This window comes from Wyeomyia smithii, chromosome 1 (genome assembly GCF_029784165.1).
Source record: "Wyeomyia smithii strain HCP4-BCI-WySm-NY-G18 chromosome 1, ASM2978416v1, whole genome shotgun sequence".
In the NCBI taxonomy this organism is placed as follows: Eukaryota; Metazoa; Arthropoda; class Insecta; order Diptera; family Culicidae; genus Wyeomyia; species Wyeomyia smithii.
Genome location: NC_073694.1, coordinates 59766558 through 59790762, shown reverse-complemented (window position 1 = coordinate 59790762; position 24205 = coordinate 59766558). Strand labels below are relative to the sequence as shown.

The 24205-nt window shown below is 38.5% G+C and overlaps 1 protein-coding gene across 1 annotated transcript; it reads left to right on the top strand.

The window, feature by feature from the left end:
• Window positions 1–3541: 3541 nt before the first annotated feature.
• Window positions 3542–23992, top strand: LOC129718151 (probable ATP-dependent RNA helicase CG8611). Its single transcript, XM_055668591.1, has 4 exons — window positions 3542–3767; window positions 3826–5719; window positions 23305–23518; window positions 23579–23992. Exons 1-4 carry the CDS (start codon window positions 3714–3716, stop codon window positions 23805–23807), a joined length of 2391 nt encoding a protein of 796 aa, XP_055524566.1. The 5' UTR covers window positions 3542–3713; the 3' UTR covers window positions 23808–23992.
• The last annotated feature ends 213 nt before the right edge of the window (window positions 23993–24205 follow it).

The following is a 24205-nucleotide window of genomic DNA, read 5'->3' as shown; positions in this document are numbered from 1 at the left end:
GCCGTTTTTGTGCACGGATTTCGCTACATATTCAAATCTTCGCGCCGTTGTTCAGGAGACTATAGATTCAACGTTACACTCACTAAGCGGGGCGAATAGTTAACCATAGAAACGTTGCGAGACGGAGGAGGGAAGGAAGTGCGTCATTCTGTGACAAATACAACACGCGTGCCAGCTCTAAAGTGCCGTCGGATTTGGGAGAAAAAATCACCGAACCGTATCATCCGTGACAAATTGGCTAATGGCTGCCTGCAACGCATGAACCGACTTGCGGCTACGGATTTCGCACGCTGATGGAGCGGCCCTCAAACAATAAACGATGAGAGCGTTTCTTGTAGAAATTGTTAATACTGATTACTAATTCATTGATGTAGTTTCAATTAAAATTCAAAATGGGGCCGCTAAAATGTTGCGTTTGTGAAAGACAGTTAGGAAAACATATCAATACGGGTTCAAAAAAAGAAATGAGGGTTTGAGCACAAAAAGTTGAAGAGATTGTTTATAAGACAGGACCACAAGAGTAACGTAGAATTACGGCATCCTGTGCTGTGACATAAGACAGTACAGGGTGTAACCGTGAAAGTGATACGAACATTTGAGTTCCTCTTTTGAATCCTGAGATCTACTCTATTAATTAGCTGTGTTTGTTTTGATTGTGACACATATTTATAGTTCACTTGTAAGTGATAAAGGAAGTGTTTCATTTTTTTTGTTTGCGAGCCGCAATCAAATGCTAGGGCAAAAGATTTGAAGTGAACTGATTCAACTGTAACTTTACTACTTTACCATGATAATAAAAAAGAACTAATGAAGAAATATTCATCTGTTTCAATTTTATAGCATAAATAAAGTGTATCACTTTCCCGATGGTACCCTGTATTTTTTGCAATAGGTTTGGGAATACACTCGACTGGGGTTGAAATACTTGATGCTGTGAAGCGGTAAGTTACAGTTATAAATCTCTTTCAAATCTTTTTTTAACTAAATGATTGGTAACCTCAAAGAGGATCGTTGTTTAATTGACGTCACTAAATCTGTTTATCTGTTCTTCGTGGTAGGAGTGATGTAAATACGTTGAAAACTGAAAATGGAAAATGTTTTTCAGACGTCAGAAGTTTGCAAATATGTATTTTACAGTGTTTGTGGTTTGTTTATAAACTATGAGAATCATACATTAAAAAGTGTTATGCTAGGGGCATCACTATTACACGTAATAATAAGTTATAATAAGTAAGAGTTTTTTAACGTGATTGTATAGTAGAGATGAATATGAAAATAAACAAATTGTTCCGTCTTGACACACTAAAAACACTATAAAAGAAAATAGAAAATATGTGACAATTTTTTCCAGGAATCACCATAAACCATGGTACCATGAACCAGTAATGTAACCAGGATTTTCTACTGGAGAGTATTTGATAAAGAAATGTGAATTTTAAAAATATATTTCTATTGAAGAGTGAGGCAGGTTGAAAGAGAGCTAAATCATTTATTATAATGTAGCAAAACGGGATTAGAAAAACAGTGGATTGACGCCAGAGAGCCTGTAGATAAGAGAGCCTACAAAGAACTCACCGTTATAGTAACTGTCTCGTTTAAACGAAAAAGGACCCGCGGTTTCAGAGCGCCGCGTCAGTGATTGTTTAGGGCCGTATCCAGACATGGGAAGCTCCTATTGCTGTTTATGAAGAAAAAACGTGGAAATCCATGTCGCGTGCTATGAGGTCGATGTTCTGGAGAAGGTTGTGGCCCCTGAGCTTCAGAACCTCCACGGAAAGGGTCATTATGCAGGACGGTGCACCGGTCCACATGCCAAATATCGACGAAGCGTGATTTTGGGAGATTTTGAGTGATTTTCTCGATAAGACATCGTTGCCTCTCAGCTCCCGGACCTTAATCCCCTGGATTTTTATGTATAGTCGTACATGCAGGCCAATCAGAGCGAACATGAAGGAAGCACCAATTCAAAAAGCTTATTTCCAAGATCTTGGACGATATCATGATGGACCAGGTGCATGCCGCGTGCGATTTTTCTGGAAGACGTCTCGAGTTCGTCATACAGCACTTAGGGAGTGTGCTCCCAGCTAATATATCGTAAAGGTTTTCAATAAACACTGCAGCAGAAAACATTGATTCAGGAAAGAATATCTTGTATTTTTATTTTTTTATTTTAACAATAAATCAGCCAGCTTCGGTGATTAAGAAGACTTAAATAATTTTTTAACGAATAGTTTATTTCATTGAACAAAAGTATTTTCCTCTGGCTTTTCGAGTAGTGGTTCACATAGTTTTTTTCTATAATATCAAACCTTCGATTCGTTCTCGGCTACGGCAACATAGCTTAGCATATCGTAGCGGCCAAAATAACTGGCAAACGAATGTTAGTGATGATTTTGAGCCTTTCATACTTGTTCGTGTCCAGTACCGATATACTTTACTTACTCTGCAAGTACTCTAATTAGATATTGTATCGGTCATCCATAATTACTCGATTATTTATTAATACAAAATGCTGTTAATTTTACATAGTGGCTAACCAGGCTTGAATTCTAAGATCAGGCTCGTTTCAGAGGTTCGAAGCAAGAACTGTGAATGCTTATGCAACCGAAGGAAACAGTAAGGCAGAACATTATTTTAGAAGTTCGTGTTTTCACTGTATGGTTTTCTACCGCCCTTACGTTTGTTCAATTTGGCTATTAAAGACGTATAAAGAGGCACACTAGTGAAAAAGATATTCAGCATTCATGCATTCTCAACTTTTCAAAAAATAATAGTAAATTTAATACTCATGAAAAAAATTTGATTTTAGCGCTATTAATAATTTAATGCAAAGTACTTCGAAGAAAAAATATGAGCATAGGGGGTAAGGTCCGACGGAAACCGTCTATTGTAGTCTACATCGATTAACGAAATAAATAAATAATATTTTTATAGTATATGAGTTTTTGTTTGGGATGCAAGAAAAATCTATATTAAAAAGTTCCAAAGAAATTTTGGTTAAAAGAGACAAAACATTAACAAACGTTACATATATAATTCGTTTAATGTTTATTGAACTTATTCTTTCGCGTACTGCCTTGTTCACACTAAAGCGGGTATTATGTGATATTGCGTATCTTGGTATCAGAATCCATACATCTATTTTTTACGGGAAATTTGGTGTATGACATAATATAACGAAACCACGGGTTATAGCGAAAAAAGAATTTTCATACAGTTTCATGTCAATTTTGTGGATTTACGCTAAAAAAACCGTTTGGTGTGAATGCTTCAGAAGTTTTTCGAGATTCAGTACATAATAAAAAAATAAAACTCTACCTGTTCCAAATAACATCTGAATATTTCTGTATTAATAATGTAGCCACCAGCAACTGTGTACGATTCACCAAAGGGAAATACGTTACCCTCTAGTCCCATTTACTCCGGACACCATCGGCTGTCATACGCTCAGTCACAGGGGTGCCGGGCCGGAGCGCGATGCGAAACACCGATCACAAAAGGCGAAGGAATTTTTGACGTTTTGTTTCCAACTGCATGCGCAGCACGTGCGTTTGTTTTGATTGCGCTGCCTGTGTGCTTGGCTCGGTTGTTAATGTTGTTTTGTATCGCATCGTGAAATTCGGAATTTAGATTTCGAGTTGTATTGAATCTAATTTTTTAAATTAGAAAAACACATTTTTTCTGTGAGATTCTGTAACACAATACCGGTAAACATGGATATAATGTTAAGCAATTTCGTTACCAGCGACGAGCCGAAAAGGGAGAAGGTATTATAGCTCTAAAATTGAGGAAAAAAGCAATCACCTAATTCAACATTCCTTCCAGAAAAAAAGTAAATCTTTCGGTGGGTCGGATGGCGGTGGAACGTTTTCAATGGTGTTTAACAAAACCCAACCCGTTAAGGCTTTTGTTGCCAGAAAACGAGTTTTACCGGTACAAGTCGATACCAAGAGAACCATCAAGACAGTGGTACAAACAGTGAATAAACAAGACAAAATCGTTCTGGAGAAACCCGTTCAGACATCGGAAGTGATTAAATCAAGCAAACCAAATGATAATCTGGACTTGAAAGTAACCCGAAAGCCGGATCGAAAAAAACTCGAACCAGATGGAAAATTTTCTCTCAGTGATGAGTTTAAAAAAATTAAATCCAACCGTAAAACAAACATGTTCGATCGTATGAAAACGCAAATGCCCAAAGTGGACCTCCCGGAGGTGCATCCGTTGACGGAGAAAGTTTTCAGCGATGTTGCCATTGAATCACTGTCGATTCACTCGCACCAAAAGAAGAATATTGCCGATCTGCTTGGGTTTCATAACTTGACGGTCGTGCAGAATTTATCCATTCCAAAAATCCTCGATGGACGGGACGTTCTAATCCGAGCGCAGACTGGCTCTGGCAAAACGTTGGCTTACGCATTACCGCTCGTAGAGCAGCTGCACTCGCGGGAGGTACGAATTTCGCGCACGGATGGCATCCTGGCCGTTGTGATAGTTCCCACCAGGGAGCTCGCTCTCCAGACGTACGAATTGTTTGTGAAGTTGCTTAAACCGTATACTTGGATCGTATCCGGTTACCTGTGCGGAGGAGAAAAGCGAAAGGCAGAAAAGGCACGGCTGAGGGCCGGGTTAAATATTTTGATTGGTACTCCGGGGCGTTTTTGTGATCATATTAAAAATACGGAGTCGATGAAACTAAACTCGGTGAGGTATTTAATTTTGGACGAAGCTGATCGAATGTTGGAATTGGGTTATGAAAAGGATATAAAACAGATCGTGGAATCGATTAAAAGTTCTAGTGATGAGACGCAGGAGCAGGGAAAAGGCGTTCAAACGATACTTCTATCTGCCACGTTAACCCATTCGGTGAAAGAACTGGCTGGTTTGACTTTATCTGATCCGGTTTATGTGGATACAAGTGATATTGCTGTGAAAAGACAGTTTGATAGTATACCAGTGGATGATATGGAAGAACGAATCACCATTCCAGCCACGGTGAGGCAAAGCTATTTAGTAGTACCTCCAAAGTTACGATTGGTGAGCCTTAGCGGACTGTTAGCTTACGAACTGAACAGAAAAGTCTCTAAGGCTTTGGTTTTTCTGGCCACTCAGGACTTGGTGGATTATCACTATGACGTTATGGTGGAAGTGCTAACGCAAAAGAAACCCGATTCGGACAACGAAAAAGACTCGGAAGAGGATGATAGTGAATCCGAGTCAGAGCCGGACCAAAATGAAAATGAAGCGGTCCTTCTGCCAAACGTTAACTTTTTCAAACTGCACGGCAAAATGACCCAAATTGAAAGAAGCTCGGTATTTCGAGAATATCGTAATTCTAAATCGGCTATTTTGCTCTGTACCGACGTCGTTGCTCGGGGAATCGATGTACCGAGTGTTGATTTGGTTATCCAATATCACGCGCCACAATTGCTAGCCGACTATGTGCATCGTGTGGGTCGAACGGCCCGTGCCGGTCAAAGTGGGAAGGCTGTACTGTTCCTGGAACCATCCGAAGTGGACTTCGCTAAATATCTAGCTGGCAAACAGATAAAGCTTTTGGAGGAAAAGATGGACCCGATATTCAGCCGAATCGGTGAACTGCTGAATGCGCCGGCAGCCCGGAAACACAAAAACCGGGAACAGGCATCCATCGAGCTGCAGCACCGATATGAAAGGCTAGTTACGACGGAAAAGGAACTCTACGCTCGGGCTTGTAAAGGTGAGTTACGAACAACAGTATTTCCCATCCCAAAACAACGAGAAAACTTCCCGTTTTCGGTTGACATAAAATTTTATCACCAGCTGCTGGCTACATCAGTAGATCGGTCAGCAAACTGATTGAGTTAGGAATTATCACATTCTAATCACATGTAGTAGGCATAATGTACTTCCGGTTGCAAAATTCAATTGCCTTCGCGCTGCCTGCCCATCTAGCGCATAGGCAGCAGCATGGGATATTGCCGAACAAAGGGAATCATCATTATGCGTCCCTAATCATGAGATAGTGCCTGTATCTTTTACTGTGGCTTACCCTTGTTGGATAGGGACACAGAGTGACCGGGAGAAATTAATTGATATTATTTATCGCGGTCGGTCTCCATTCGAAGCTGCAAACGAGTTTGCAAGGAGAATCGGAATTAGATTTCTGCACAAAACCTAGCGCCCGGTCGTTTGGCATTGCATTAGTTCGGGCTGTACCGATCCCGACACAGGTTGGAGGCAGACGACTATGCTTTGGAATCCAATTTGCGGAATTGCGGTTAATAAGCTTTACTACTTCTTACTGTGGTTAATTTTGGCTCATCTGTATTTGGTTTCCTGCAGCGCAGGAGGTATCATTTGGCAATGAGTGTTCGTTTGAGGTTTATCTATAAGTTTACATTAAATGTCGAATATATTTGATAAACTGGTTTGACGCAGTATAATGAATTGCAGACGGTTGCAATTGATCATATAAAAGAAAATACAAATCTTTGCTGCCGAAAATGGATTGGTAACGGAATATTAGAAACCTAGTCATTTGCTAGTATTGCCCTAATTTCCAGCTTTAAATCAATCAGACACAATAGACCTCTTTAAAAAGCTGTGATAAAAACAGTTAAAATCGTGTTATCTTACTACAAATTGATTTAAAGAAAATTTTTAAGAAGACGGGGGAGAGGAGGAACAACATAACAAAATCAGTAAAGCAAGACCCGAAAGAGCACATACTGCACTGGAATCTAACGGAAGAGAGAATTGAGGAAGTTGTATATCTCACCTAAAAAAACGACCATAGATGTAGCGGAAATCAAGAAACTCAAACACTCTTCTAATTCTAAAGCTACTAAACTGTAACTGAAGGAAATAATATTAGGTGGGTTTTTATGAAACCTCGCGCTACATGCCCTCACTTCATATCGATTTTAAGGTGATACAGTGGATCGAGAACAGCCAAGGCTGTTTTTTTTCTTGGTAAATTGAGGTTGGTTCTTCCAAGTCCCTTTGAATCGTGCGAAAGCGTGAGATAAATTGATCGACTAATTCCAAGAAAGGGCATAAACAAAATTGTCTCGTCTCTGGTTATTGATAGAAGTTAGTCGAATTGAACTTAAATATATGGCAGCACGAGACTTCAAGGAAACCCACAATTGGATACGGCAATGAACTTGAAGTAACTTTTCAAAATCCTGGATCATTAATTTGTTCATCGAACACTCAACAACATAGATAAGATACATGATCTGAATAAAAATTGCCAAATTCGTTGCTATTGTTATTGTGCACAGATTTGGAGTTAATTTTCGGACAGGGTGCTTCAAGCTGAAAGTATACACAGCTCGAATTAGTTACTTTCATATGGTGATATTAGCCACATGGCGTGCGCGCGCCTCTGGCACCTAAACCATCTCAACAAGGTCCCCCGCCGAGTGCTTCTTATTTACAATAGGCTAAATCTGGTTAACTACAGTAGCACACAATTAGCACACTCTCCCTCCAGGCAAAATTTATCCCATTAGCAACATCGCAACATCAACAACCAACAATAGTAACAGCGGGACGGGAACCAATATTATTGCTCAGTATTTAAATGCTTTCTTTTGCTGAAAACCGCTTTTGCCTGTTCCACATTAAATGGGAAAGAAAATCGCCACAGGGCAAACTTCGCACTCTCGTCGATTGTTTTCAAATGTTCACATTTACGACACACAATGGCCATCGGTAGCAATCTTCAACGAAAGCCATTGCTGCCAAGGGCTAAAAATCGGAGCCGAATGACCGTGCTTAGAATACAATACCGGTCTGCGAACAGGAAGCGCCCTGGTCGAACGGCTGATCGAATAAAGCTATTCCATCCATAATTCACAATCGAAGCGGAGACAGAATTATTATTTTATTGTTAGATAATAATATTCCCATTTCTCGCTTTGGCACTTTCAGCACAGTAGGTGGGCCCCTCGACTAGCAATAGATTCGATTCGAGACTATTAGCGCGACTCCCCCAGTGAAGATTTGGGAAGCGATACAACGGCAGCAGCACCACTTCAATGAGCTTGGATTTTATTGTTGTTTCTGGTGAATTTAATTACTGTTAAAAACACACATAATCTACACAGAAGTGTTCCCTGCCAAGTTGATGGGGTGGATCCGGAGGTGGCTTTCGGAACGTTGGGTCGAGCTCGGATTTTCCACGTGAAAAACGAGTTGGATGTATTTTATCATCGTACAGTTGTGGAACTGTTTTTTCGTCCAGTTCGATCGACGGCAAAGCCGTCATTTCGTGTCTTTACCTTGGGCTCATCTGATCTGAATATGCATAGAGCTCTCTATCACCGGGAAACGACCAGTCGAACGTGTGGAAGGGAACGCAAACGCGCAGACAGCAGCGTGGCGCATATCTCTTTCAATTAGGGGAGGAAATAAAATTAAGAGTATAATGCATAAAACCAATTGTAACACAAGAGCAATAAAATAGCAGACAAGCGAAAGTTGTACATACACCACCTCAGCCTCAGTCGGTATTAGCTGTACGAAGGGGTGGGAGGGAGTGTTATTCGGTACGGTTGACGTACTCGTTGAGCCATATATCCTTGCAGTCTTCAATGGTGTGCAATTCGATACGATACGAGATGAGGGTGAGGTTATTTATTTCCCGCGAGGTTCATCTAAAGCGGACGATACGATAACAGCGTTTTAAGTTGCCATGTTGCTAATCGTTAGATAATTTAGCAGTTCGAATGAACTATGGAGAGCACTGGAAAACACGACGTTGTCGTAAATATTGTTCGCAGATTATGAACCATGTTAAACTGATTACTATATTGAAGAATCTAACTGCTGGGAAAAAAATTCTTAAAAAACACAGCTTTCCACATATTTTCCGGTACAATTTCTTACTTTTTTATACTTTACTTCATGAAGTGCATAAAATGCACAGTTTTAGTTCTCAAAATAAATAGCAATTCATGATGAACAGACATTGTTTGATTTTGGGTATTTGCAGCCGCATTTGAAAAAAAAAAAACACTGACTTGTGTTCTTATGCTAATCATTAGGTTTTTCATAACATTTGACGTAACGTTTCGAGTATTTTCATTAGAAAAGATTTTTTAATTAGAAATCTCCGTTACTTTTTAATAATATTCTAAAACAAACAACTTTAAAATTATTTAAAACATTACGCGAGATCTGAAAAGTTTTTTTCTAAGCACCAAGTTACAATGAACATTTCAGATTCTAATCTATCTTCTATCTATACATAAAAAAGGAGTTCTATCTGTCTGATTCATATAGACTTGGAAACTATTGAACCGATTGATACGAAAATTTGTATGCAAGGGTTTCTGAAGCCGGGGAAAATCCTTATGATAGTTTGAGATCCCTCCCTCCTCGGGAATGAGGGACCCCTTACAAATGAAACACAAATTTTCGCATAACTCGATAACTAATCGAGCAAATGAAGCCAAACTTGGCACGTTAATGTATCAAGAAACATGAAATATTTCTGTGGTGATTTGACACCCCTCCCTGCTCTGGAAGGGAGGGCTCCCATACAAACGAAACACAAATATCTGTATAACTTGAGATTTAATCAAGCAAATAAAACTATATTTGGCCTGTGGTGGTTCACGAGAGCAAGCAATACTTTTGTGGTAGATCGACGCCCTTTTTTCTAGAAGGGGGGGGGGGGATCCCTTACCAATGAAACACAAATTTCTACATAACTCATAAAATAATCAAGTAAATGGAACCAAATTTGGCACGAGGAGGTTTCTAGGGGTAAGAAATGTTTGTATGGTGGGTTGACGACCCTCCCTTATCTGGAAAGCGGGGTATCCATACAAATGAAACACAAATTTCTGCAAGACTCCAGAATTTATCAAGCAAATAGAACCAAATTTGGCATGTGAAAATTTTTGGGGGTAAAAACTATTTTCATGATGGTTTGACACCTCTCTCTCTTCTGGAAGAGAGGGGTCTCATGCAAATTAAACATAAATTTCAGAAAGGGCGAAATACCATACATATGAAACACAAATTTCTGCAACTCAGAATCAATTCATAACATTTTAGCATAGTTTTATTGAAACCATTTAGTTTTATTGTATTTTTTTTCCTTCACATAGTTTTATTGTACTCAAAAGTAGATTTAAGGACGCGATGTCGAGAGTATAAAAAACTTTTAATTCAATAGCAAACTTGAGTGAGCATTCCGCAAACAAGCAAAATAGGATATTGACAGTTGGAAATTATTGAAATATAAACAGTAGACAAGTTTCAAAAATTTCAGGGGCAATTCTAACATTTACCAAATATTACAAATATTTATCTGGACGCTTACAGTTGAAAATCTTAAACTCATATGAGAGCTCTCAAGGCGTGTAGAAAATAATGAAAGTTGAAGAGGTTGTGTGTGACACAACGACCGCAAGGTAACGTAGAATAATAACCCGTAGTCTGTCGCATGTTAAAGTATTTCATACATTGGGGTTAATCAATTTGATGGTTTGAAGCGGTAAGTTTCAGTGATAATTTCTTTCCATTCTTTTTTTAAATGATTGGAATCTTTGAAGACGAGTGTTTGTTTAATTGGCTCGAAGTCATTCATCTGGGGTCGATTTCCGCCCTCTGGATATAGGGTCAAAAAAATCCATGTTCTATGGTATTTGGCCTTGTTTTCACTAAGATTGGATAAAATCTGTGTTTAAAACAGGCTCCACATCTAATAACACAATAGTTAGCATTTCAAAATCACGTAGCTAATTTTCCAATCGATTACTGCAAAAAATTTTTGCATTTCTCATATGTGCTCGACGGGGTACTCATAAGACGAAATTTCAACTTTTGACAACATTAGTTTTTTTTAGTAACAAGGGAGGGGGGGGGGGGTTAAGGAGAAGAACCTTCTTCCCTCGCAAAGACATCCACAAAGCCACCTGGAAATAACCTGACTTACAAGTGGAGAACCAAATCAACCACGTTCTAATTGATGGTAAATTCTTCTCAGACGTCATCGAAGTTCGCACCTATCGGAGTGCGAATATTGATTCGGACCATTACCTTGTTCCAGTATGCATGCGCTCAAACATCGGACAACTACGGGATGCCGAAGTTGCACGGGAGTACGCGCAGCAGCTGGATACAACATTACCAACGGAAGAGCAACTTGGCGCAGCTACTCTTGAAGATGGCTGGAAGGACATTCGATCAGCCATAGGTAGTACTGCTATAGTGGCGCTTGGTACAATGGCTCCGAACAGGAGAAACCACTGGTTTGATAAAGAGTGCAAACAGTTAGTGGCAGAGAAGAATGCAGCACGAGCGAGAATGCTGTAACACCAAACGAGGGCGAACGTGGAGCGCTGAACAGGCAAAACTCGGTCGTACGGTAGAAGAAGCGCCAGGAGGAAGATCGAGAACGCGAGACAATGGAAGAACTGTACCGTGCGAATGACACACGAAAGTTCTACGAGAAGCTGGTTATGTGCCACAAGCCGACATGTGCAGGGATCTGGTTATTAAGGTCCTACAGAAGTACCGTGAGTATAACGTGCCCACATGGCAGATTATGCACGCTTACGGTTTCCCGGATAAACTGACACGATAGGTCAAGTCGACGATAGATCGGGTGATGTGCGTAGTTCGAGTTTCGGGCACACTCTCGAGTCTCTTCGAATCTCGAACAGATTTACGGCAAGATGATGGATTATCGTGCTTGCTATTTAACATCGCTTTGGAATGTGTGATACGAAGGGCTGGTATCGACACGAGTGGCACGATATTTAGAAAGTCTGTTCAGCTTTTTGGCTTCGCCGATGACATTGATATTGTAGCACGAACCCTTGAGAAGATGACGGAGACGTACATCAGACTGAAGGCTGAAACCGGAATCATACCGATTCCGGAAATAACCACCTTGGGTGGTGTTCGGCCATTTTTTAATTTTTTCCAGAAACCGGGAGTCGCTCTCAGAGGGGGTGTGGCCTATATTGTCGTTCTGTACAGTGGTACAGAACGGCAATTCAGGCGGAAATGAGGTTTTCGATACAATTTGGTGATTGAAATGAAAATTATAGACGTTCTCCCCCAGATGGTCTCGAGGTATAATGCCGGCCTATTATGCAAGTCGTCGTAGGTTCGAGTCTCGGCTCGTGAGAGACTGTTAGTGTCGGAAGGATCGTAGCGCTAGCCCCGCAATTGTCCTGTACACTAAGCACTCGGCCGCGAAGTCTGTGTATAAAAAAAAACAGAAGGTCAAGTTTCGAACCGGAATGTAGCACCAAGGCTTTGCTCTGTTTTAGACGTCCTCAAAACAGTTGTTTGCGGAAAAAAATTTTGCACTTTTTTCGACAAACTTGTAAATCTCTTTATTTTAAGCAACTTTGTGGAAGACTACTTTTTTGTAGCTCTTGAGTAGGCTGAATTGGAGAAATTTTGCTTGATGTGGCCTAAGTTTTTTTGCTCTATATTTTCTCTTAGTGAAGTGTGAAGTGTGACTTTATGTTTTCTCTTAGTGAAGAATGATTCAGATGACTTTCAAAGCTTTAAAAGACGTAACTTTTTGTGGCTAAACTTTACGGATGAAAAGTTGGAAATTCGCCCTTTCCAAATGTTGATGTCTCTGAATGAGAAAAAAAATATCTCTTGGTTTTATTTATTTGTATAAATTTAATAAAATTAGTTTGAATCTGCTAATTTTTTTTGCCACAAAAAGTAAAGTTATTAAAGCTACAGTTTATTTGTTTGATAACACTACTGTACATATTCTTCGGTGATGTTAAAGATGAGCTTATTTCAGATAACTTCGCAAAAAAAAATCTGTCTCTCTTAAATTGACTGATAAAGAGCAACTTTACTTGACAGATTAAGGAATTGTTCACATATGAACAAATGTTTTGTTCTTTACTCGCATCTAACGCAGTTCTCTTTGCCTATACATACCTACGTTAAAACTTTTAAACTTACTTACTTTTACTTTTAAGATGTAATTTCAAAGTGAACTTACTTACTTTTAAGATGTAAATTTCAAAGTGAAGATATATCGATAAGTTGCCATCAATACAGTGCAAGATCTACTTGATTTCCAATCATAATGCGCTGATATCAGAACCAGCGATGGAAGAAAATCGTTTCTAGCGATTTTTGAATACATATAAATCTCCTTTGTGATGCATTAACATCTCTGTCAGTGTGCGATATACATTTACTCTTCTCACATTTGCAAGCAGATCTATGTGTAAGACGAGTTACGAGGATTGCAAAGGAGCACCATGTATATAGTATCCCTGCTGGCGTACTCTCTTTCTCTTCCTTCGCCTTATTCGCCTCTTGTCGTGACTGCTAACAACAACATCTGTATCTAAATGTGCACAGTTGAGTATATGGGGTTAGTCGCAATATTTACATATGATAAACAAAGATCATTCATGATCGTTCAGTCAATGATTGAGATTTTTGTCAAAAAGAGAGTGAAAAAAAAGTGTGTTGTTTCCTACTCCCATAATGAGATTGTTTTGGTGGCAGGTTCAAGTTCCCAGTTGGTTTAGAGATCTTGCTTGTATAAAACGTGTGTCAGGATGGACAAAAAGGTAGAAAAGGTTAACATATCCGCAAAAAGTTCGGCAAGTTTTCGCAGTAGAGAATGGCGGTTTCAGATGCGGAAGGCGGAGTTCAAAATATTAAGAAATTATTTAATGAAATTGATCGCTAGTCTTTCGAAATAACCTGTATAATGATATACACTATAACTAGCATCGAATACATTATGTTTCATTAGGGTGGTTCATTTATTTGACATAGAGTGGTTTATAATATTGTGTAAAAATGAGTATAAAAAGAAAAAAATCACTTTTCACTTAGTACCAATAGAAAAATTTCTGAAAATATAATATTTGCTACATCATTGTCGTTAGGGTGGCAATGTTGAATTGGAAAAAAATACCATGTAAAATGGCAAGATATTTCAAAACAAATTTACAAAATGTTTCAAAAAACTACTCTGTGAAAAAAAATAACTCAACCAAAATTAAGATTGTGTCTCGCGGAAAATGTTGAATGCTTCCATGTCATTTACAAAATCACACACGGGAGGTGCATGGAATTTGAATAATGTTTTCTATTCCAAGTGTCTTGAAAGTACATGAAACGGTGGATACTGATGGAATATGTTTTTTTGATTTTGTTTGAAAAATATACTCTCTAGGACACATGTACTTGTTTATGCAAATGCTGTACCAGACAATTTATTCGTTTTATTCAGGGGCCGTCCACATACCACGTGGACAGATTTTTAACGATTTTGACCCCCCTCCACCCGTGGACAAATGCCCATATGAATTATAAAATATTTGTAAGGACCGTGGACATCACACAACCCCCCCCCCCCCCAAGCTGTCCACGTGGTATGTGGACAGCCCCTTACCACAATAATGTCCTTTGCCAGGGATAGGGATCTCAATCAATAAGCAACACAATTGACTCGTTGTTTCTGAGTTTGCGTCGTTTTGACAGTTCAACCATACATTTTCTGTCAAGTTTACATCATCAGAACGTGAACGTGCCCATTGGCTGAAACTTTGCATAGTCGTTTTTATAGGCAAAAAATGCCCTTTTGTGCTATAGGTTTAATTTTTTGAAACACAACTCATATTGAAAAGCTATTGAAAAATGCTATTATGATGGTATTGATGATTACCAATACTTTTAGAGCCAACACGGTTCGTTTGAGCGGTGTGACGTCTTCGGCAAAGTTGTAACTTATAGTTTTGTCTTCCAAAAAAATATAGACTGTAAAAACATATTATTGATTTTTTAAAAACAAATTAGAAGAAAATTTAAAATTAACTATCCAAAACAGCCCATTTAAAAAAAATCGATTTTTTTTATAAAAACTTCGAAAGATTACCTGAACAACGAAACCAGTCATGGAGGAATCAGAAAAAAAGCTATTTTTTTTTCACGGGGTACATCTTTTTTGGAAGTACAAAGTTATTATTTACAACTTTGCCAGGTACACTATGACAATCAAATAAACCTTTTTGACCGTAAAAATATTCCTCATACAGTGCTCTATTGGAAATTAAAAATATGTCTACAGTCGAAACGGTTTGTTTGATTGACATAGTGTCTTCGGCAAAGTTGTAGATAATATTTTGTCCTTTCAAAAGAAAAATATTCCTTTTGAAAAAACGATTCAAACAATTTGTTTTTTCAAAAAAAAAAATTTTTTTTTTTTTTTCAAAAAACGATAACTTTTTTTTCTTAACTTCTAAATGGTCGGACTGGTTTCATTGTTTTGGCAATCTTTTGTAGGTTTTATTAAAAAATCAGATTTTTAAAAAATGAGCTCATTTGAATACATAATTGTTTTTTAATTTTTCGTCTTATTTTATTTTTCAATAAATGATTTTTTTAAATGTATTTTTTTGAAAAGACAGAATTATTATCTACAACTTTGTCGAAGACGTCACACCAATCAAACGAACCGAAGTGCTTTTTATTTTATACTCATTTTTCACTATATTATGAATTATGATGTATTCGATGCTACTTATAGTATATATCATTATACAGGCTATTTCGAGATACTAGCAATCAATTTCATTAAATAAATTCTAATTGTTTCAAACTCCGCCTTCCACAATTGAAAAAACGATTAAGTCCCAGAGAGTCGATTTTTGCAATTTTTTTTTCAGATGACACCAATTCTCGACGTTTCATGCGTTTCTAAGTCATTTGGCATCAAAAACCATCGAAAACCGATTTTTTTTTGGCTATGAAAATACAGTAATCACCCGATTATATCAGTACCCGATTTTATCTGCCCCCGATTTTATCACCTTTTTCGCCCAATTTTATCATCATATAACATTGTATGTCCACCATCTCCGAATTTCGCAATTATTTACAAGTGCCAGTTCCACTGTCAATTAAGATACAAACTTTCATCTTTTAATGTCTGTAGACAGTATCCTCGATTAATTTTTATTTTTAAAATCATTGGTGTTGTTTCAACTACTTCATCGATTTTTTTCCCTCTCTAGTTTTGCTCAGGCCTATCGGTCCAAAAAGCCAGGAGATATTTTGTGAAAGGGCTATCAGTAAACCACATAAACACATTTTGGGTCATTTCTGATCCCTCTTCCGTAACCTTAGAAAATAGCTGAAACTAATTTTTTGAGCTGCTTGAGATATGTATGACACTAAGAGAACAACTTCACAGCTTTATGCAAACACTAGTACCTATCCTACGAACTAGTAGTGAAATTTATGTTTTACTTATATGAGAGCCCTCCCTCTTCCAGAGGAGGGAGGGGTGTCAAGTGACCATTGACATATTTCTTACTCCTAATAACCTCACCATGTCAAATTTGGTTCCATTTGCTTGATTAGTTTTTAAGTTACGTAGAAGTTTGTGTTATATTTGTATGGAAGCCCTCCCTTTAAGAAGTGGAAGGGGTCTCGAGCTACTCTAATAACCTTTTCCGGCCTCAAAAACCCCTACATAAAAATTTTCACGCCGATTAGTACAGTAGTTCCCACGTCTATAAGGAGAAGCAGACAGACGGATAGAACTGCCTTTTCATATGATTTGATTTCTTGTAGTAATCAAAATCGCTGATTTTACGTGTTAAATGATTGGTTTACCATCTTTTATAACAAAATAATAATAAAAAAAAATTCCCGATTTTATCACTTTCCCTATTTTATCACTCCAAACATCATCAAGGGGGTGATATAATCGGGTGATCACTGTATTTGCAATGGTCGACTAAATTGATTGCCCGGTTTTGTGATGGAATTGCTCTGATATGAAACATGATGGTGCAACATCGACGTGTTATATTACAAATTACGTAACGCTGAAAATCTAGATTTCAGACCCCCCCCCCTCCTATGTAACGATAGGTAGCGTTCGACATGACTCCCCCCCCCTAAAATTACTTACCACTAATCAGTCTGACTCCTCTCCGAAATTTTCAATTTCGAGCAAACATGATAGTTACGTAACTGTTTCTACTACCCCCCCCCCCCTCCCTCCCTCCCTCCTACGTAACAATAAGTAACGAAGTGATTCTTTGTAAAAAGTCAATCCGAAAGGAAACGATAAAAAAATAAAATATTACACGTAGGTTCCCTGAAACTTATTGTTGCTTGAAAAGAATTATTGTTATGTTTACTAAAAATCTTAGTTCAATACGACTAAAAAGAATTTAGTTTTAAGAGATAGGTTCAAGCATTTGAGTGTCTACTATCAATCACGCAAACTATGCCAAGCTTGCGTTTTTTAAATTTATTTATATCAGGTAGCCACCTTCTCTCTCTCTCCTCTTAGCACTACCTCTGAAATTAATATGAGGAAAATGTTCCATTCACCAAACCATAACCAAAACGAGAGGTAGATAAATTTTTCGGCATAACCGCAAGCTTAACGTAGGTTAATTCGGTTAATTGAATAATAGCAAAGTTTGGTACCTATTAATTTCTGTATTACCTGCTTAAGCAGCCTTTTTTTTTAAATGAATAAAACAAAAAAAATATTATATAATATCATGTTTCACACTACTCCAGCAGTTTTTTAATAATTGGTGTAGCAAACCTGCTGAAAACAATCGTTGCCCAAGTAGTCCGATAGCCTAAAATAACTCTCCCTCCCGCCGTCACCGTACCACATCATTGCTACTGCGTCACTGTGATGCGAAGGGGACAAGTCAAGTTTATTATTCTCTTTTGCTATCGTTTTTCCTCGTGCGACGAGCCACGTACGGAGAAAAAAACACAACGAGTTGCGCGGATCATTCTCTTCTAAGAGCTGTATATAGTCTAGTTATGTATTTATTATTTCCGAGTGAGCAATGCATCAACATTTTGTTACGTACTGAGAGGATTCAAGTTTATTCATTACTTGAACACATCGCAATCTGTACAGTTTGGGACAAAACGACAATCGGGTCATAATCGTTTCGTTTCCATCGCTGATCAGAACTCTACACGCTTCCACTAAGCCATCAGTTGGGAAAGAAACATGTTCACATTCTTTCAGCGCTTTTCGTATTCGCTATTACAACAACAATATGTTTTATATCAACGGGTGACAGCTAAATTTTTTGAACTTTTTTAGGCTCTGTAACTCCACAAACAAATACGCTTAGAGAGAAATAAGAGTATGTGAATTTCTTATTAATGACAGTAATCTTCACTGGGCGACAGAAACCTTGAAAATCGGGTTATGTCATGGAATTCGATTTTGACGTGGGACTACGTCTTTGTTAACTATACTGGGATGCATTCTTTAAAATTGGAAATGAAACTGGCAAATGTTGCGTCAGATTTCAAACGTTAATAACAGCATAACCACATGATGGATAACAATAACCAATATATTGTTGGATAGATAAAATGTATAACAATTTTGTAATGTGCTAGTTATCACTCTAATTTCATTGCTGAGCGGTACAATTGATAAAAAGTTTCATTTCAAATTTGCGCGAATAATGAACCAATTACATGCGAGCATTCCTAGCACAGACGACGTGAATGGACACCATCCGTTCCCTGTGATATTCTCTGTATCAATAGCCAAATAAAAATTGACAGAGTCTCCCCGTCCCAATAGGTCAATTTGAAACAATCCCCAACAATTTCTAAACCTGCTTTCAGAACCTAATAACAACTGATGTCATGAAAGAAAACATGCCGGTAAAAGCAACAGTACCAGTGGAGCAAAGAACCGCAGGTCTCTCGACGTCTATGATTGCAGCAGTACTCCTCTATTTGTACATTTCAGCGGTACACTTCTATTCGTACTGCAGCGGTACTATTCGTATTGCAGTGGTACACTTTTGTTCGTACATTTCTTTTATCTTCGATATTCACTAAATAATCGTGACAGGATGGTATCGAAAGAGTAAATTCCTAAATATATACATTTATAGAAGAGTAAGAGCCTGCGAATGCTTGTGAATTTTTTGTTTATTTACTAAGATTCATTCAGAATCTCTTTTTATATTTCAAAATTGTTAGATGATATAATATTATTCTAGCTGTCTTCGTAATACAGCGAGTGTAGTTGCAGACAAAAAAAAATGTTAAGCAAAAAACAAAAGTGTAATTGTGGATTGCTTTAAATTCTTGGTGCTTCTTCAACAAGCACGTTATGCTTGTGCCTTGTCTAATACATGATGTTTGCACAAAAAAATACTACAGGCGAGTGTTGTTGAATATATTTCAGAAATTGATTTCCAGGGGAGGCTGAAAATAAAAATACGTACAGTCGCTGAGCAAACACATTGATTCTGTCTGCAGACTCTGTATATTTGATCAGGGAAATCAGATCAGATCAGATTCCATTTCTTAAATAGTAGGAGGGTGGTATCCAAGACACGACCGCACAGTTGACGTAGGACTACAATAATTTTATATTTTTATTTTGAAGTTATGTTTGATTTGAGCTCGTTTTAGTTTTGTAGTTTGCTTGATTTATTTTAACCAATTGAAGCTCAACATCTTCCAAAAGGAAAGTATTTTGGATTGGGTGGTAATATCAAGTATCTAGGTCGTCAGCCCAAATTCATCAAGCGACACCGCAAACAACTTGGAACTAAAACTAGTTCATTGGTGGCCATTTCTACTGTTAAGGTCGCCTTTGACCATTTTAAAAGTAAAAAAAGTCATGAAAATAGAACCGTTCATTTTTGGCATGGTTCGATTTTGGCAACGGAAAAAAATCTGGCGTGGTGCCAAAATCGAACGGGGTCTGTATTTTGATTATTTCTTCGCAGCACTCTATCTTAAAAGAAAAAATATTCTCTTTAACATTCACAATGGTCCAGAAACCAAATTTAGGGGGAAATTTGGGTCTGGAGCGAGTTTGTAGAAATTAAACTTCCTTCTATATCTATTTGTTTTGTTGAAGTTGGCTCACTCACCGATCACAAAGCGGCAAAGACGTCACATAAATTTTTTTCCTGCAGTTACAAGCTCGTGGAAAAAATATCGATAACGAAGTACAGTTATATGTCCGTTATCTTCTAAAATAAACTGGGCTAGAGTGATGCACAACATTAGCCTCAGCAATTAATGTTTGCATAGCGTTGTTCAAATACAAGTAAGGTTATGGAAAGTAATATTTTCTTGCAAATGTTAATTAAAAAAAAATTCAATTGAAAAATATAAATACCAATGTCGGAACTCTAATATCAAATTCATTTAGCTAGTAAAATATAGTCATCAGTACAGTTCGTTCAACTACCTATTCAAAGATCTGTTCGGAGCATTTTGGTTTTCTATTGTCTTTTTAATGCCCCATATCAGTTATTTAAAGAAATCTGAAAAAAGCAGAGTGTAGAGTTCAAAAATAAACAACGCATTTTGTTGTCCCCGGCGGCGCAGCGTATTTTGCGGCACCCGAAAATCATATTGAATTCTGATATTTGCTGCTATACGAAACAAGGAGAAGAAGAAGAAGAAGAAGAAGACAATTCAAACGGCAATTCGATTGTGTTCCACTCCCCACTGTGTGTCAACAGCGGCAATGCAGTTTTCACTTGGCTTGACTGCACAAAAATGAATTTCGAGTTTTTCTGCACTGATAGACGACGAGTAACCAGCGCTCTGTTCATACATTGCTCGGTGCAGTACTGTTGCCTGTGCCATCATGTTCTCCTCCAAGACATCAGTTTTATTAACATTAACATATGGGTCATTCCATACGAAGTGACCACGAAAAAGCACAAACTTGGACACGACCATTACAGATTTTGCTCGAAGTTGGGAGAATTTTTCATCTACTGTTACTTTGGAAAATATCAATTTTGGTGTCGATTGGAAAACCCCCCGCTCTCCAGGACCACCCTCTTTTTTACAAAGTCGCGCAATTTTTGTCAAAAATCTCTTTTTTCTTTTTCTTACAATTCATAGTGGCAAAAAAAATTGACAAAATCTCCCCGTCCCAATAGGTCAACTAATGTTAGCTTCCATGAGCCTAGACTATTTTGATGTCTTGAAGGTGAAGCTTTTTCGGAAATGTTCGCCACTGCTATACAGAATATCTCAGCAGGCAGTTGGTATCTATTCATGAAGTCTGAGCCAGGCGTGCTCGCATATGATTGGTCCATTGTTGGTGAAAAATCGACCTTGAAACTTTTATTCAATTTTCACTGTTTAACAATGAAGTGATAATGAATATTTCCTACGTCAAAAAAAGAAAACACAACGTCGATAGAAGGCCGAAACACAGATCAGTTAATCTCATTAAGTCAAAAAACCACAAACGTTCCTGAGCAACCACTCGCCCCATTTGTACCCAAAATAAGCAACCCAACAAATTTGCCTCGGTGCCGTCGAATCGAAGATTTCATTGGGATTTTGAGAGCCAGTTCGCGAAAAGGCCCAGCCGCATGTTGTTTTGATGTTATCCGATTGGGCTAAATTTTCAGCTTTTTTTTTGTCTATTCAAGGTAGGAAGTTTTGCAAAATTTTAATTTTTTCCATTGAGGTTAAGTGGAGTAAAACGGTCTCCAATGATGATATGTCCAAAAATGTCCATATCACAAAAAAACTCCTGCTGGACGTGATGGATTTTTCTAAAAGTTTGTGTTATTGTAGGTAGCATAAAAAATGTCTGAATTCATTTTTGGTTGAAAAACAATATACATGTGTGCCTTTATTTAGTTTATTTAGCTAATTACAAGCACATATTTCTGTCTAATCTAGCAGCTGTAGGTATTTTTTGTTTGTAATAATAGGAACGAGCGAAAGTATAATCCTCCAGATGCAAAACAAGAGCATCTGGAGTCCTCAAAATTTGTAATAATGACTACAGGACAAATGCAGGAATGCTTCGTTGTTCGTAGATTCAGCTTCAAGAGAAAATAAATGGATATTCCTGATAGACATAATAAATATTGTAGCGAGGGTTTTAAACAGAGAAAATAATCAAGTAATCACGTAATCTAAACTGAACTTGTGTAAAATCTAGTTAAAAAAATGATGTCAAAATAGCACTTTTTTCTCGGTACTCTAGAATCATTTGAAGAATCGTTAAAACTCTGAATTTAATTCAATCAAAAAATAAAAATTAACAAAAACTGCACGCTAACCCCATCTCAAAAAAAGTTCTCACGGATCGAAATATTTAGCTTACACAGCCTACATATTATTTTAACTTTCTATGCATTTCGACGAAACGGAAGTATGGCCACTTCACGAGAATACATTGTTTCACAAAAACAACAACTTCCCTAAAATTCCCTTTCAAGCCATCTTCGGTCCAGCCGGCCAAAAGTCATTCACAGTCATTAACCACCCATTAAGGAAGTCTTGCTAGGTGCCCGCTCCGGATCGAAGATGAAAACCCCCGTTTTCTCACCCATTTGATATATGACCTCTTTACTGCGTCTCCCTCGGTGTGAAGATTCGAAATCCCACAAACAATAACAGCTGAGTGTAATGTTCGGTACACGCAAGAGACGAAAAAAAAGAAATCCCATCCGATCCCGGTAAGAATTCAATTACCACTTGAAAAGACCACTTCGCCGGCAGCCGACCACTGCGGCGTGTTTCGGATGCCGATGAGGACGACAATTTATCGATTGCTCGCGAACCGCAGATCGTCAAACGCACAGATTCCCGAGGACCCGCTGCCGCGTCCCAGCGCTTCGATGGTGCCAAAGTGGAAAATATTTCCCTTCATTAAATGTAACTTCCATTAATTATCGGTGCCTACGTGCACTCAACTCGACGCAGTCAAGAATCCGGCAAGAATTGTAGATCGGGAACAGAGCTTCGTACCGTCAAACACAATTACTATTTCAAATCCCATTAGGCATTCGGTGGGCCTGGGGTGGTTCCTATTTAGTTGTGTTGATGTGCAATATTTTTCCACATCCACTAATGTCTTTTCATGAAGACTGAAGTAATACATACCAAAAAATACATACAAAATTAGTCACACCCTAGTCAACCTAGGCTCAAGAAGTGTGCTGCACACACAACAATTTCCCATTCAAATTTGCGTCAATTGAAAATGTTTGATTAATCTTTTTCCCCCTTTTTTCCGCTGCTTCCCGGTCTAAGCGACCCGTCAGTAGTCGGTCCCCGCTTCAGCCAAATGACATAATAATTGCTTACCATCCTCTATGTTCGAGGTGGTCCCGGCTTCTCCGGCGGCACTCTCGAGAGCATCTTGTTTTCAGGTACTCGATGAATTCAATTGAACACGAAAATGAAACCCGGGATTACGGGGCTGTTGACTGGAGAGTAATGGAAGTTTAATATCTTACCTTTTTTCATCTCTCTCTCTTTCTTACCGGGCTTTTCTATTAGCGTTCGTTTCCTGGGTGCGATACTATTCAAACTTTCCGAAAGAGTTGCGGCGAATCTTTGCCATCAAAGCAGTCAACATGGGTCACTACGCTAAGTGCCTTGGGCTCCGGGATCCACCGAAGCAGCTAGTGCGACAACAACATTCGGGCCCTAATGATGAGAAAGGCTCAGATAAAACCAGTCGGAAGTTTGCTAGTAAAGGACCTCGTAAAGGGTAAGAAACCATTTAAAGCTTGAAATCTCTTCACATTAACATATAATATGTTCATTTCAGAACCACCATCCAAAAACGTTCAAAGATAACCGCAGCAAAGCGCCCTTTTGCTGCCATGACTTATTCCACTGCCGCATCAAACGGATTCGGTAAACGTCGTGCATTGGACAACGATCAGCGTCAGCGCCACAAGGATCTCGCCGGCTTCGCTCAATCCTCGCGGATGGTTAACATGTCCGAGTTTGACAGTGGCCTAACGCAGCCAGCCAGAAAGAAAGCAAGAAAATAGGCTGGCTGCCGACACCCCCGCGGGACCGCAAGATCGTTTCCGATGGATACGTGCACCGTTTTGTACATATAGAACAAAAAGCAGCACTCTTCGCGCAAATATTGGTTTTTCCTTTTTTTTTTTTCCTCCCAGCCCGTACGGCTGGGTAATGATTCGCATTACAGAAATAAATTAAGACAAACAACCCGAGATTGAATCGGGTACAGAAAATGTGATTGTTATTAACTGAGTGGCGCCAATCGAAACCACTGTTGCTACCGCCGCTGCCGTCTTCACAGGCACAAGAAAGGAGATAAATTTTTGCGGGTCGGTCCGAAAGCTAACAAACTAATAAACCATCATCATCTTCATCATCGGCTTTGTGGTGGGCGCCCGGAGATGAGCAACAAAGGCAACCA

Coding starts and splice junctions, on each gene's coding strand:
- LOC129718151 (XM_055668591.1), top strand. CDS start 3,714: ATGGATATAATGTTAAGCAATTTCGTTACCAGCGACGAGCCGAAAAGG. Junction 3,768..3,825: donor ACGAGCCGAAAAGGGAGAAG/GTATTATAGCTC, acceptor CATTCCTTCCAG/AAAAAAAGTAAATCTTTCGG. Junction 5,720..23,304: donor CTACGCTCGGGCTTGTAAAG/GTGAGTTACGAA, acceptor CTTTTCTATTAG/CGTTCGTTTCCTGGGTGCGA.